Source organism: Dipodomys merriami, unplaced genomic scaffold, assembly GCF_024711535.1.
Source record: "Dipodomys merriami isolate MVZ:Mamm:240054 unplaced genomic scaffold, mDipMer1.0.p SCAF_41, whole genome shotgun sequence".
Lineage (NCBI taxonomy): Eukaryota > Metazoa > Chordata > Mammalia > Rodentia > Heteromyidae > Dipodomys > Dipodomys merriami.
This window is the reverse complement of record NW_027205715.1, coordinates 489,681-505,511: the sequence shown is the minus strand read 5'-3', so window position 1 is coordinate 505,511 and position 15,831 is coordinate 489,681. Positions and strand designations below refer to the sequence as shown.

Sequence of the window (15,831 nt, the reverse complement as noted above, 5' to 3'; positions counted from 1 at the left end):
ATGTCAGGTGGTGGCAACACAGTGAGGGATAAAGCAAAGCAGTAACAGATAACAGAGTGGCAGTGTCGGATGACAAAGTGGCCAAAGTAGTTGCTTGTTGTTTCTCATAGGTGAGGAGAAAAGATCTCCAATAGTAAAATCATCTAATTCTGTTTTGTGACAATGTAAGTATCAGGTAGCTTTGCATACATGTCCCTTCTAAAATAATCATCAAGCCAGAGTATTATAACACATACATGTACACTTCAAACAATGCACAGAGGGAGAAAATACGTTTTCATTCAAGAGTTGTTTCAGTTTTCCCATCAGCTAGTTTTAAACCAAGTAATATAACAATAACATTGCTTCTTTTGAGTATTTGCAATTGAGTTGCATGAGACTGTCCAAAGGTTTCATACAATCAAACTGTTATTCAAACACTTGAGAGGCCTGTAATCCCAGCACTTTTGGAGGCTGAGTTAGTAAAATCATAAATTCAAGGCCAGCCTGGGCAATATAGAAAGGCCCTACCTCAAAAATACAATCAACAAATCCATAAAATTGTGGTCAGATTCCTTTACTGTAATAAAATACAGTAGTCAATATGTATTCACCAAGTGATTAAATTTGATGACTGAATATTTTTTTCTAGAGGATAGTAAGTGAACTAAATGGTGATGGTTTCTCACTGAATGATATTTAAAACTTTTGATATTCCTGATTTGAATGTGGAATATTGCATACCTAGCAGAGTACTTTGTCTCTGTAGTTGCTCAGTAAATTCTTAGTTGCTGAATAGTATTCTGCATTCCCTCTCTTATTTCCAAAAACAAATAGATTGTTCATCCTTAGAAGGAAATGAAGTAAACCTCGTTACCTCTACTCTTTCTGTATTTTCCCAGCAAGAATTCCAAAGCTATTGATTCCTACACATCTGATTGGTCTGTGGAAAGAAATTGTTTTGTTTTTTGTTGATTACACTGTCCCTGAGCTCTTCAGCTCAAGGTGAGTGCTCTACCACTTGAGCCACAGCGCCACTTCTGGTCTTCTGTTGGTTAATTGGAGTTAACAGTCTCATGGGGACTTTTCTGTCCAGGCTAGCTTTGAACTGCTATCCTCAGATCTCAAGCCTCCTGAGTAGCTAGGATTACAGGCACGTGCCACCAGCGCCCAGTGGAAAGAAATTCTTAAGTGTTTTCTCCAATCTGTTGTTTTCATTAAATTCTATGACTTCTTATAATTGCTAAGCTATTTAAATTTGCCTAGTCCATCCTCATTTTTTTTTAATCTAGTCTAGGCTCATCTTTTAGAAGTGTTTCTAAATGATGAAATGGTTCATGTACACTGCAGGGTAGGAGGGAAATCTAACAAAAATTTCTTTTAAAAGTCACTTAATCTCACAAGCCTCAAGATAATCTCTGCTAATATTTTACTTACTATGTTGTAAAATCATTTCATTAGGTTTTTTTTGGGGGGGGGATTATGAAGTTTAAACTCAAGGCCTTGCATTTATTAGGCAGAATTTTACCACTTGATTCACACACATCCAGTCCCCACTCTCCCCCCCCCCCTTTTTTTGCATTAGTTATTTTTCAAATAGGGTCTTACATTTTTGCTCAGGACTGACCTCCAACCATAATCATCTATACCTCCAATGTAGCTGGAATTGTAAAAGTAAATCATCTATGTCTCATAGATGATTTAACAATCTTCCATTGGTGAATATGTAAGTAACTTCATTGTTTAAATGTCATAAGCAGCATCTTTCTGTACAAATCTTTATATTATCCAATTCTTTTCAAAAGAACAACTAGAACAGTTACTTTCCAGTTATTTATCTTTGAATAGTCAAATTTACAGTCTAAGGATTTAGTTTTTATTTCTTTGCAAAGACATTACAATAAGTCATTAAAAAATAACACAGCACTTAGCCATTTTTCCAGGAAACAATAAATTAAATATTGAAGTTCTCTATTTAGAGAAATCTTTCAATATTGATTAAGTTCCCTTTTACAGTTTTCAGTTGTTTAATTCTACTTTGAAGTCTTCTCACACTTTTCTCTTTTCATGTGTCAAGTGTTCTTTGCCCAGAGATGTTTCCCTAGCTTTTTGTAGTCATTCATCTAACTGGCAAATTATTTTTAGAGAATACTCACCTCTTTATTCAAGGTACAAATTAGTTTCAGATTGTGTGAATATGTTGGGGAGAATATGTAAATGCAGTCCACATTTGGTTAATGCTTAAATTAACTGCATGTGTTTAAGGGCTTGCTTTTGAAAGTCCTATTCTATCTTTAGCTGAAATGCATAATTCAGCATAATGCACATGGTTATATTGATCACAGCTGAAGATATTAGCACAAAAGGGCTCTGAAAATTGTTTAGTAGAATTGTTCGCTGCACTCTGCTTATTAATGGTGTGCTGGAAGAACAGAAGTTTGAAAGAGCAAAATGTTATCTCATTTTAATAAAATGCTGTTTAGCTTAACCTGCTTTTTGTCAAATCATAGGTAAGGAGGGTATTTTTCATCTAGTACAGAATGCTTTGATTTTTCATATTATAATTCAGCAAGTCTATTTCCTCTTTTTTAAAACCCAAGAGTTATATATCTTCAATGAACAGTTTGAGAAAGGAAAAGTAGAATGTGTAACTATACATAATTCAGTAGAGAGTTCACTGCTGTTCTGTGATACTGATGTCTTCTACTAACATACTCTCCCACTAATCAGGTCCTGTATTTTTAAAAATGCACAAAGAAGGACATAGTTGTTGAAACAAAAATGGGCAGAAGATGGAAACATTTTAGTAACTCTATTCCTGTTTTCTTAGCATATCATTCTTAGGAAATGCTCTGAAAAACTGAAAGTATAGGAAAACTGGAGCATGGAAGAAATCAGAGTACATTCTGTGCCTGCACGAAGATGGAACAGACTGACCTCTTGCTTTAGCCCTCTTCTGGAGCCCTGAAAAGTGTTAGAAATAGAAAAAAACTCTGTCGTCCTCAGTAGTTACTTTTACATGCTTCTGGTGTCTAATTTTTTTTTGTTACTGCCTAATCTTCTATCTAGTTATTTTAACTTAATCAACATAAATAATTCCATGTCTTATTCTCATTGATTAAAATGTTTTTCTTCATAGGAATTTACATTTGTTTTAATGCTAATTTTTAAGATAAGTTTTGACATTTACCATCAAAATTTCCAGGTATTTTTCACATTTGGGTTTGTTTTGGTTTGGGTCAGAACTACAGTTTGTACTCAGGGCTTTACACTTAATAGCTGACCCTTTACCATATGAGCCTTGCCTCCAGGCCTCCTCCTTTGCTGGTTATTTTGGAAATGGAGTTTAGCAAGATTTTGTGCCCTAACTAACTACAGTCCTCCTGCTCTCAGCCTCCTAGGATCATCAACATGAACTGCCAGAGTCCTGCTGGAAATTCTTTACTTCACTAGATATGTTATTATGCCATAGGATAGCCTTTGAATCTTCTATCATTACGACAAACTTGTTTTCATATTTAAGCTGTACATGGTGGTCCACAATTGTCATCTCAGGCACCCAGGAGAAACAGAAGCAGGAGAATTGACAAGTTTGAAGGCAGCCTGGGCTGCAGTAGAAGAATTTGTCCCCTCCCCCAAAAAAGAAAAATACAAGGTGTGAGAGTATAGCTCAAGTGGTAGAACACTTGCCTAACTAGCTTGTTCAAGGGTGTCCAGTTTAAAAAAAAAAAGGGGGGGGGATAGGAATTTCGTTTTTTATATAAAATGTCTCTATTTTTGTTTACTTTAGAGTTGTAATTTGTTACTTTTAAGATTGCTAGGAAATATGTGACATTAAAGACGTCCAAATTTAGTTTGTTTCTTCTTAACTGTATGGTTTAACATTATTACTTATATGTTGTATTTATAGCTTGGGAACATAAAGCTTTACAAAAGTCAGAAACACATTTTTGTATAAAATGCAGTCAGAATGCAAATGCATTCATGGAAAGAATTCTTGGCAAATGTATTGACTTTTGTGCATTTTGTTTCCTTTTCTTAAAAAACTTAAATTGAGACCCTGCAATGAACACAATTGTTTGCGAATATAAAGAAAGGAGTGAAGACTCTGACATGGTTTAAAGTTAGTCAACCAAGAGTGATAACTGACCACCACAGTGGACACTTGGGAAAAGTATACTTAAATTGCAATTTTCAGTTGCATGGTTTTGTTAGCCAGTACTTATGTTTTAAAAAAAAAAAAAGTCAAACATGTTTAATGCATAGAGTAAATTTGCCATCTCCTGTAGCTCTGCTTAACACTTGTGCTTGGAGGCCACGGTGAATAAGTGACCAGACACAAGTAACCATATCCATTCTGTAAAGATAGCTCTGAGCTCATATTCTGCTAATGAATAACATGAACTCAGTGAATAAGGAACACACATGAATTATTGATATTACCTTGCCCTTGTTGAGAATCTGTTTCTCCTATTGGAACAGATTTGTTAAAAGTACTGCTGATTAAATTGTGGGCTCTGAATTTATCATTTATTGTCTTGTTTTATGCTTTATGCTAAGTTAGGAAAAGAAAATACAAAGAAGTCAATCATAAAACTAAAAGACAGAAATATTTTTGCATGCCTTTCAGGATCATTAATAACTAAGTGAAAAGCATAGATTTAGAAACATATTCTTGAGCATTTTAAACAAAATGGTCCTTTGAAGTCTCAGAGACCACAATTTCCTTATATTAATGCTATGAATTTAAGTCTTAAGTTTTCGATAAGCAAGTGAATCATATGGTAGACACATGACAGTGTTCATTTGCTCTCCACTCCCCTGCTGCCTTTGTTGAGGTACTAGCTCAGCTTCTTTGTGACCTGAACATTACTAGATTAAGCTTGATTTATAACAGGAATTAAATTCACCTATAATCTGCTCTTAGAACTAATTCTCACTTGTCTTTCTAATTGTACTGACTGTATTTTTAAGACCAAAACGAGAAACTCATTCAGGAGAATAGAGACCTACAGTTACGGTATCTGGAACAAAAGCAACAACTTGATGAACTTAAAAACCGCATGAAGTTTTTTAACCAGGTGAACTATTTTCCTTTTTCAAAATTATACCCAATATTTTATGCATAGAGAAAATACTTCTAAGCAAAAGTATTTGCAAAACAAGACAATTCAAACATATTACTTATTAACTATTAAGCAGCTTTTGTTCTCTGTGCATGTTCTGATTAGCTGCAAAGCCTCCTGTACTTTCATAAATATCTCATTAGGATCTTTTATTTAATCTGTTTTAGGAAAGTGATATTAATGCTGATGAACTGAGTGAAGCTCTCCTGCTTATAAAGGTAGTTTTTTGAACTTGACCAGGAATCACATGTCTACATATATTTGAATATAATAATGACTTTTATCTGTAACCTTTATATTTAGAGGTTGAATTATTTGTGAGTCTTCTGAAACTTAGTACATGTTTTACATATATCACCTCTCCTAGGACCTAAGGCAGTGTTCAGGTGACATTTCACTACAACATATGCATATTTCATTATGACATCAAAATTACATTTAAACCTCAAAAACTTGTTACTTAAAGCACTTTGGCTGTAACAATTATTTTACTTTTACCTGGCCCAGTATAAAACTAAGCTTTTAGTTTTATACTTTTCTTCCCTAAGAGACCTTGGTTTGAACCCTGTTATCTTAAGTAAAACATGGAATTATAAATACAACCAGAAGACTTTTTCTAGCTCTGGGATATTCTGTTATCTACAGCACAAGAAAACATACTTACTTCCTTTTCAAATCCCTTTGTACATTTTATTCAAATGAGGAAATACAAATGTCTGTGATTTCTTTTTGGTATCATGAAGCAATAAACTTTTTTTAATATCTCTGTAATTGTTCCAGATTTCTATCCAAATATGTATATTAGCACTACATTATTCCTTACAGAAAAACAGAGTATATATTTTGAATTAATTAGTTTCCTGCTATATGTATTTTAATTCAAAGGATCACATTTTAGAATTTCTCATTTTAGTAATAAAACATGTTTTTTGTTTTAGGCTCAGAAGGAACAAAACAATGGAGACCTTTCCTTTCTAGAGAAAGTAGATGGCAAAATAAATAAAGATCTAGAACGCTCCATGAGAGAGCTACAGGCAACTCATGCAGAAACAGTTCAAGAACTTGAAAAGACAAGAAATATGCTAATTATGCAGCACAAAATTAATAAAGATTATCAGGTAATAGAATACACTAAATTGGGAGGAAAGGTTTTCTGATGTTCTGCTGATTACTTTTCTAGGAAGTACTATGAATTTTACTACCTATGATAATCTTATTAAAAGTTGTCAACTATTATTTATTTCTGTGTTCCTGGAATTTAGGCTTTAACTAGGTAGTTGGAATAATTAGCTTATAAGTATCTTAAGAGAAATTAAAATAGTTTACAACTATTTGGGGGAATGAGCAGTAACAAGGTTAGATGAATTCGTTATCCTGAGGTCGTGCAAGAACCACCTCACATTAGCATTTAACAAACCAGAAATTCATCTCCATAAAAAGAAATCCAGTTTTGTTTATTTCACTTATGATTTGTGAACATTGCCAAACATAGTTTTCAGAGCCATAAACTATTTGAGGTCAGGAAACCATTGTATACAACTCCTGGCATTCCACATAAAAAAATAGGAGCTCTGAAAAATGAAAATGAGACTAACACTAAATATTGAAACTGATTGTCTCTGATGTTTTTAGATGGAAGTTGAGGCAGTAACCCTAAAGATGGAAAACTTGCAGCAAGATTATGAACTGAAAATGGAGCAGTATGTTCATCTTCTTGATATCAGAACTGCACGTATCCAGAAATTAGAAGGTACCATGTACACCATTTTGGATCATAGTAACTAAAGATTTTATAAAAGTTGAAAATGTTATCCTAATCTTCACTCACAATCTCTCTTTGCTTTATCTTTCCCTATTTATAACTATAACTATAACACTAAATCACTGGAAAGACTGTTTTATCTGATTCTTTTCTGCTCAAGAATTTTACATAGACTTTTTTAGATTTACTGCTTTTTTGAAATCATTGTTGTGGGCAAGATTTCAAAGTACCTCATAAAGTACTGCAGACTCAAATTTACTTCTGTAACTTCTGTAAGCAAATTATACACTTCAGCCAATAGGTCAGCTTGCTCTTCATTAGAATCTTTTGCTCAATTTGCCAACTGTTCTTTTCCTGCTGTTTGTTCTCCCTGAACCTCCTTTCTACCTTGACCCTTCCCTGCTTCAGAATGTACCTAAGTGCTCTTCCATGTCAGGAGGCTGGCTCTCATTACTTGTAACTACCATCCTCCTACCTGAAATACTCTTGCCAGTCATCTGAGGGAGCTGAGTGTAGTGACTATGCCTGTAAAATTTCAGTACTCAGGAGACTGAGGCAAGATGATCACAAGTTCTAAGCCAGCTTGGCTCTACATAATGAGTTTGAGGCCACCTTACATAACATAACCCTATCTGAAAAGGAAAGACAACATAAGAAAATCATCTGAAGAACTAGTTTAAAATACAACTTCCCAGGGCCTCAGCCTAGAAATTCTGGAGCCCATGATTTTGTTTATTTAGAGTTTACAGGAAGCTTCTGCGATGCAGATGAGCAACTGTACCTAGAAAAGCAATAACCTAGAACTCTCCTGTAGTTTCCTGTTGTGTACTCAGAATTGTATGTTTGCAGAGGATGCAAATAAATGTTCCTCAGCTGCTAGGTTTTTGCCTTCACAGAAAACACAGTGTAAGTTCTCTGCTAATAAATACTAGATACTTTCATGTCCACTGCCCTACAATACTTCAGTTATCTGTGCCAGCAGTAACTTTACCCTCAAAAATGATTGAGGATCCCAAAGGCCTAATGCTCATGATTTACTGATTTACTGATACTTACCATACTGCAAATTGAATTAGAAACTTTTTAAACTACTTCTATGTTTAAATAAACCTGTCACATGTTAACACAAATTATGTTATTTTTAAAAAGTGTCAATTTGTAAATACATATATACACATATGAGAACAATGACATTTTTCATTTTTTTAACATTTTAAGTTTGTAACATTGTTACAAATTGTTTTAGGGTCTGAGCTAATAGAAAACAGCTAGATTATTACATACATGTGCTTCAGTGTTTAATCTGTTGTGATCTCACACTGAGCCTCTAAGAAACTACTTTATACACTTATAAACTAATAAAGATGAAAAAGGCAAATAACCTAGTATCATTAAGGTAGTTAGATCCATAAAACCATTTTAGAAAACTTTAGAAGTTTCCAGGCCACACTTTGAGAATCTCTGCTCTATGAAGGAATACTAAATAAATATCTTTATCTGACTGAACAGGCATTTCCAGAGGCCAAAGAGCAGTGTGTACCTTTTATTCTAAGTAATATTCAATAAAAATTTGCCTAATGGGATTTTCTTGGTTAAAAGGAAGGTCATAACATGAAAAATTCTCATTTCTTTCAAGTCTTAGCAAGTCTTTACCAGCATGATTTTTCTGTCCCCGAATTTGATTGGTTCATTCCATAAACATGATCACATTCCTAATACATCCTAAGCAGAGTGCTAGCCAGTAAGAAAACAGGAAAAAAATTAAAAAAAATAGGCACCACCCTCAATGAACTAGTAAGATGTGGACAAGTCAACAGATGGCTGTACTTTACTACAAAGAATGTAAAGCTAAGAAAAGCCAAAGGTATTATCTTCATTCATTTGTGCTGCTGTAATAAAATATCAGAGACTTGTAATTTATAAATAACTGATTGTTTTGTTTTGGGTGCTAGAGATTAAACCTAAAGTTTAATGCATGCTATGATTGCTAAACATAGACTGTATCACAGAGCTGTACCCCTAGCCCCCAAAATTTTTCTCTTACAGTTCAGAAGGTTGTGAAGTCAAAGTTAAGTGGCCTGTATCTAGCAAGTGCCTTTGTGCTGTGTCACCCATGGCAAAAACGGAAGGGTGAAAGAGCATACACAGGGAAAAAACTCACTTTTATAATAAACCTGCTGTTATGATAAGGACATTCATGAGGACAGAGCTTCCATGGCCTAATACCTTCTTAAAATCTCAGGTCTGAACACTGTTAAATTTAGGATTTAGTTTCCAGCACATGAAATTTGAGGGACACATTCTAACATTGATAACTCAATGCTTATTTCTACCTCAGGGTTGGAAAGAAAACTAAACACAGTAGAAATAAAAGACAGAATATCCACTAAAAGTAATGAGTAGGATCTAGACAGTTAAGTGAAGTAGGTGAAAATGTCCTAAGCTTCTGGGCATGTTGGCTCATACCTGTAATCTCAATATTAGGAAATGGAGGCCCAAGGATTGTGAATTTGAGGCCAGCCTGGGATGTATAGTGAGATTCTGTCTCAAATCAAAATAACACAAAACAAAACAGTCTCATACATTTGAGAAACTATACTGTAGATCTAACTTACTTGAACTGAGAATTAGTAAAGGAAAAAGAACCTGGAAATACGACTGGAAAGAAAAGTCATAAAGCCTTTGTTCAGTACCTTCATAAGTTTGAAGCTTGTTAACCTGGAGAATTACTGAGGAATTTGATTTTTAATGTGGGAGTGATCCACTCAGTATTACGTTTTGGAGAAGTGGTTTGAGTTCCGAGATAGTCTAGGTAATTGTCCGAATGTATGAAAAAGATGTATCGAGACAGACAAGGATAAATCTGAAAAAGCTTTAGGAAATAGTGTGGAATAGTAGTAATCTTATAGACATGAGGAAGTAAGGAAATGGAATCTAGGCTCTGCTTTCTAGCTTGGACAACTGGGTGAATGTGAACACCATCACCTCAGGTTTAAAATGCAGAAACAACTAGAAGACAATATGATACTTTCTAGTTTTGGTATGTTGAGTTGCATGTGCCTTTGATATCTAATAAAAACAAAATATTAGACATGTGAGTCTGGAATTTAGGAATGAAATCTGTATTAAAAATAGAAATGGTGACTCACAGCTTTAATCCCAGCTACTTAAGGAGTACATACTGGAAGGATTACAGTTTGAGACCAGCCTAGATAAAAAGTTAGCAAGATTCTCATCCCAACAAATAAGCTGACTGTAGTGGTACACCTGTAGTCCCTGCTACACAGGAGGCATAGGTAAAAGGATAGCAATCTAGGACAATCAGACCCCCCCATATAGCTGAAATAGTAGAGCACATGGAGCCTTGAGCTCAAACCCTAGAACCACCAAAAGAAGAAGGGTGTTTTTTGGTCATATTAATAGTAACAAAGATCATAAAAGTCGATGAGATCACTCTAGCATATCTTTGGACTAAGAAGAGGAGTTAAAAATGGAACCCCCCCCCCTCCAAGCAAGCTAACAGAAAAAGAAAACCCTATAAAAATGAGAGGAACATGAACATGGAAGTGCCATGGAAGCCATGGCAGGATGAGAATCAGCCTCAAATGTAGGAATCACACAATACAATGCCTCAGGGTTGATGGTTCTAGTTGTTAATTGGTTATTGATGTCCTTTCCTGGAGTAGGTTCATGGAAAATGCAATATGTCTCTTACATGATTAGAAACACTTTTGAAAATATTTTTTCTAAAAATTTAATTTTCAAGGATTAAAAATGTACATAGAAAGAGATGTATTTTTACTTCATAATTCTGAGGTTTAAATTAAAGGCCTTGAGCTTTCTGGGCAGGCACTCTACTGCTGAGCCACACCTCCAGCTGGTTAGTTCTAAGATAGCATCTTGCTATTATGTGCCCATATGGACATAGTCTAGTTATTTTAAGCTTCCTGTTATTACTGGGATTACAGGTGCACACCATCATATCTAGCTTCCCTCCATTTAGGTGGAGATCTCATACATTTCTCTGCCTGGGCTGGCCTGGCACCACATTGCTCCTTCCATTTAGCTTAGGATGACAGGTGCATATCACTATACCCAGCTATAGGTTGAAAAGAGTTCTCTTGAACTTTTCTTGGGCTGGCCTCTAAGCAGTCTTCCTGCACACACGTGTGCGCGCGCATGCGTGTGTGTGCATGTGCGTGCGTGCGTGTGTGTGCGTGTGCATGTGTGTGCGTGCGTGTGTGTGTGTGTGTGTGTGTGTGTATGTGTGTGTGTGTCCTGGGGCTTGAACTTAGGGCTTTGGCAATGTCCCTGAGCTTTTTTGTTCGAAGCTAGCATTCTACCACTTTGAGCCACAACACCACTTCCATTTTTCCAGTAGTTAATGGGAGATTAGAGTCTCACAGACTTTCTTGCCAAGGCCTACTTCAAACTACAATCCAGAGATTTCAGCCTCCCGAGTAGCTAGAATTACAAATGTGAACTGCTGGCACCTGGCTATCCTTCCTATTCTTGACCTCTCAAGTAGCTATGATTACAGGAATAGGCCACTGGCACTTGGTTTGAAAGAAATAAATCTTTTTAAAAACTACTTTATAGAAATATAATTAGCCAGGCGCCAGTGGCTCACGCCTGTAATTCTAGCTACTCGGGAGGCTGAGATCTGAGGATTACAGTTCAAAGCCAGCCCAGGCAGGAAAGTCCATGAGATTTTTTAATAAGTTTTTTATTGTGAAAATACTGCGCAGAGGGGTTACAATCACATGAGCAAGGTAATGAGTACATTTCTTATCAAGCATTGTTGCCTCCTCCTTTGTTTTTCCCCTACCATCCCTTCCCTTTCATCTCCACAACTACATTCCCTCCCCATTTCCCCCTCCCCGCCCCTGCCTAAATTGTGAAGTTTGTTTTTAGACATAGCATCTTGTACATCTCATTGTTGCAATGGGTCAACCTGTATCCCTATTTAAACAATTTGTTTTTTCCCGTCCACTCCCCAAATTATACCAACATCAAATACAGTGAAAACGGGTTATACCATGGGGGAGGGACGTGAGACTCTCCAATAAACCACTAGAAAACCGGAAGAGGTGCTGTGGCTCAAGCGGTAGAGTGCTCACCTTGAGCTGAAGAGTGCAGGGAAAGCACCCAGGCTCAGAGTTCAAGCCCCACAACCAACAAAAAAAAAAAAATGTAATTAATGTACTTTAAGCTGCACATTTGAAGTACAGGTTTGGTGAGCTTGGCCTATATATACAACTATAAAAACATCCCCACAATCAAAATAATAAGCATATCTATCATCCACCAAAGTTGAAACATGTAAACCTTACTAAGCTATGGGGAGGGAGTCAGTGGAAAGAGAAACTGCTAAGAGAAGATAATGGATAGAGCAGAAAGGAACAGGTGGGATCCATGACCCCAGCTATTCAGTCAGAAGCTTGCTCTTCTTTTCCTTTTACTGAGTTTAGGCTTCGTCACACTGAAGTTGTACTATCTTTAATTGTTATTGTTTTGGTTGTAAACTGACAAATTACAGTGGTATGAATTTTGAAATAGTCTTATTGCTTCATAAGTTATGTCAAAACCAGTCATGAATTTCTTTCTAATGAAGTTACATAAAAACAGTCTTAGAGTCTGAAACTAAAGCTATTCCTTATAGACACTGGGAATTGCTGCCACTCCTGAGACCAATCTGCACCTTGTATATCAATACAAGAAGATCCCTGAACTGTGTGTCTTCTTTTGCAGCCCAATTAAAGGATATTGCCTATGGTACCAAGCAGTACAAATTCAAACCAGAAATCATGCAAGATGACTCTGTCGATGAATTTGATGAAGCCATTCACCTAGAACGGGGCGAAAATCTATTTGAAATCCATATCAACAAAGTAACCTTTTCTCCTGAAGTTTTGCAGACCTCTGGAGATAAAGAGCCTGTCACTTTCTGTACATATGCTTTTTATGATTTTGAACTACAGGCAACCCCTGTCGTAAGAGGCCTTCACCCAGAATATAACTTCACTTCTCAGTATCTTGTTCATGTTAACGACTTATTTTTGCAATATATTCAGAAAAATACCATCACTCTTGAAGTTCACCAAGCTTACAGCACAGATTATGAAACAATCGCAGCATGTCAATTGAGATTCCATGATATTTTAGAAAAAAGCGGTAGGATATTTTGCACAGCAACTTTGGTTGGTAAGTACAGTTTGTGTAAGGTTTTGATGTTTGAATCAATGATTTGTTATATTAATTGTTAATGTTAATATTAGCCTTGTTAATATTAACTAATACATTAATTGCTGTTCTACTTATATTCTTTTTTTATACTAAAGGTGCCTAGGTACAATGTTCCTGCCCACAAATGAATTATCTTTACTGTCATTGATAATGTCAGTAAAAATAGTGTTTAAACATATTTTGGGGGCTGGGAAGGTGGCTCAGTGGTAGAGCACTTGCCTTGCATGCATGAGGCCCTGGGTTCTATTCCTTAGCACCACATAAGCAAAAAGAAAAAAGCCAGAAGTGGCGCTGTGGCTCAAGTGGTAGAGCACTAGCCTTGAGCTGAAGTGCTGAGGGACAGCGCCCAGGCCCAGAGTTCAGGCCCCACAACTAAACCCCCACCCAAAAAAAAAAAACATATTTGTTTATCCTATTGTTATCCTTGTTTGAAAAAACATTATTTGTAGTGTATTCATCATTTTTTTTGTTGTTGGTTATGGGGCTTCACGTTGGGGCCTGAGTATGTGTGTATATGTGTTGTATTTATGTACGTATGTGTAGTTGAGTATGAAGAAAAGTTAGAGCACAAAGCTAAAGAGAGCTGGAAGGTTGCTAGTTCAGTTAAGAGCTAAACATTATGACAAAGTGACATTTCTAAAATCTGAATGATGATCCATGGCAAAAAGGAAGGTTTAAGGCAGGGTAAATACCAAAAACAAAGATCTTAGGGAGAAACATACCTTATTGTAGGACAAACAAGGCAAGTACCTGGAGCAAAGAAACCAATAGAAAGGAACCAGACCATTTTTTTTTTTTATTGTGAAAATACTGTACAGAGGGGTTACAATTACATGGGCAAGATAGTGAGTACATTTCTTATCAAGCATTGTAGCCTCCTCCTTTGTTTACCCTTCCCATCTCTTCCTATCCTCCCTCCCCCCCACCCAATCCTCCCCCCCTCCAAGTTGTAAAGTTCGTTTTCGACATGACAACTTGTACTTCATTGTTGCAACAGGTCCACCTATATCCTTATTTAAATGACTTGTTTTTCCCCTTCCCCTCCACAAATTATACCGACATCAAATACAGTGAAAGCAGGGTTATACTGTGGGGGAGGGACATACAAAGCAACAAAGAAATAATCTTATAATTGCATTAGAAACAAATGCATGAAAGAAAAAAAACATTTAAAATACGTATCTTAGGGTTCATTTTCCTAACATCACCTTATCTGACCTTTTCTGCTTGACTCATACATATACTAGATATTGCAAATAAGGGAAATCATGGGACCTATGTTTCTTTGGGCTTGACTTACTTCACTTAATATAATTTTTTTCCAAGTCTTTCCATTTCCTAACAAATGGGGCAATGTCATTCTTTCTGATGGAGGCATAGAATTCCATTGTGTATATATACCACATTTTCTTGATCCATTCATCTACTGAGGGGCATCTGGGTTGGTTCCAGATCTTAGCTATGGTAAATAATGCTGCAATAAACATAGTTGTGCTGGTAGCTTTAGTGTGGTCTTGTTTGTAAACATTTGAGTAAATGCCCAAAAGTGGGACCGCTGGGTCATAGGGGAGCTCTATGTGGAGTCTTTTGAGGAACCTCCATACTCCTTTCCAAAGTGGTTGAACAAGTTTACACTCCCACCAACAATGAAGTAAGGTTCCCTTCTGTCCACATCCCCTCCAGCATCTGTTGCTATTAGAGTTCTTGATTATAGCCATTCTAACTGGGGTGAGGTGGTATCTCAATGTTGTTTTGATTTGCATTTCTTTTATGGCTAGGGAGGTTGAGCATTTCTTCATGTGTCTATTGGCCATCCTTCTTTCTTCTTCAGAGAAGTTTCTCTTTAAGTCATTAGCCCACTTATTTATTGGGCAGTTGTTTCTTTGAGGATTTGTTGTTGGGGGATTTAATTTTTTGAGTTCCAAGTATATTTTAGATATGAGACCCTTGTCCGTTGTATGGCTAGTGAAGATCTTCTCCCAATCTGTGGGCTTTCTATTGATCTTTCTAGCTATGTCCTTTGCCATACAGAAGCTCTGCAACTTCATGCAATCCCATTTGTCCAACCTTTCTTTGATTTGTTGTGTTTCTGGGTCTCTATTAAGAAAATTTCGGCCTGCGCCAAGGAGACCTAGGGTTTCTCCTATTCCATCCTGTAATGTTTTCAGAGTGTCTGCTTTGACTCCGAGGTCCTTGATCCATTTGGAGTTGATTCTGGTGCAGGGTGATATATAAGGATCTAGCTTTAGTTTTCTACAAGTTGTTAACCAATTTTGCCAGCACCATTTACTGAAGAGGCTGTCTTTCTTCCATTCTATTACTTTTAGCTCCCTTATCAAAGATTAGATGGCTATAGGGGAACCAGACCATTTATTGAGCCTCATAGGTTGTAGTAGAAAGTTTGAAATTATTTAGGAATTATATGAAAGCACCCTGAGTGCTGTGGGAAGATTAATCTTAGGTAACAAGATAGGAATGTAGGGCCATTCTCACTTTATTGCACTGACTGGAAAGTGGTGCTGGCTTAGATTCAGATAGTTATGAACATATTGATAGGATTTTTTGGTATATATTTCATTGTCCTCAAGATTTGTTGGTAAGCTGAATGTGGGTCAATGAGAGAAATAGAGAAGGTGAGAATTTGTGGCATGGACCACTAGGAAAATGGCGATTCTATTTTCTGAAATCATGAAGACAGGGGAAGGAATAATCCAAAGA

General features: G+C 36.3%; 1 protein-coding gene across 3 annotated transcripts in view; it reads left to right on the top strand.

The window, feature by feature from the left end:
• Window positions 1-15,831, top strand: part of Rpgrip1l (RPGRIP1 like) — a 95,997-nt gene that overhangs the window by 31,446 nt on the left and 48,720 nt on the right. For all 3 annotated transcript variants that reach the window (XM_069992307.1, XM_069992305.1, XM_069992306.1), the window contains exons 11-15: window positions 4,954-5,060; window positions 5,273-5,323; window positions 6,044-6,223; window positions 6,738-6,855; window positions 12,619-13,071. In XM_069992307.1, the coding sequence (XP_069848408.1) occupies window positions 4,954-5,060; window positions 5,273-5,323; window positions 6,044-6,223; window positions 6,738-6,855; window positions 12,619-13,071 (909 nt within the window). The remainder of the gene's footprint in view (window positions 1-4,953; window positions 5,061-5,272; window positions 5,324-6,043; window positions 6,224-6,737; window positions 6,856-12,618; window positions 13,072-15,831) is intronic.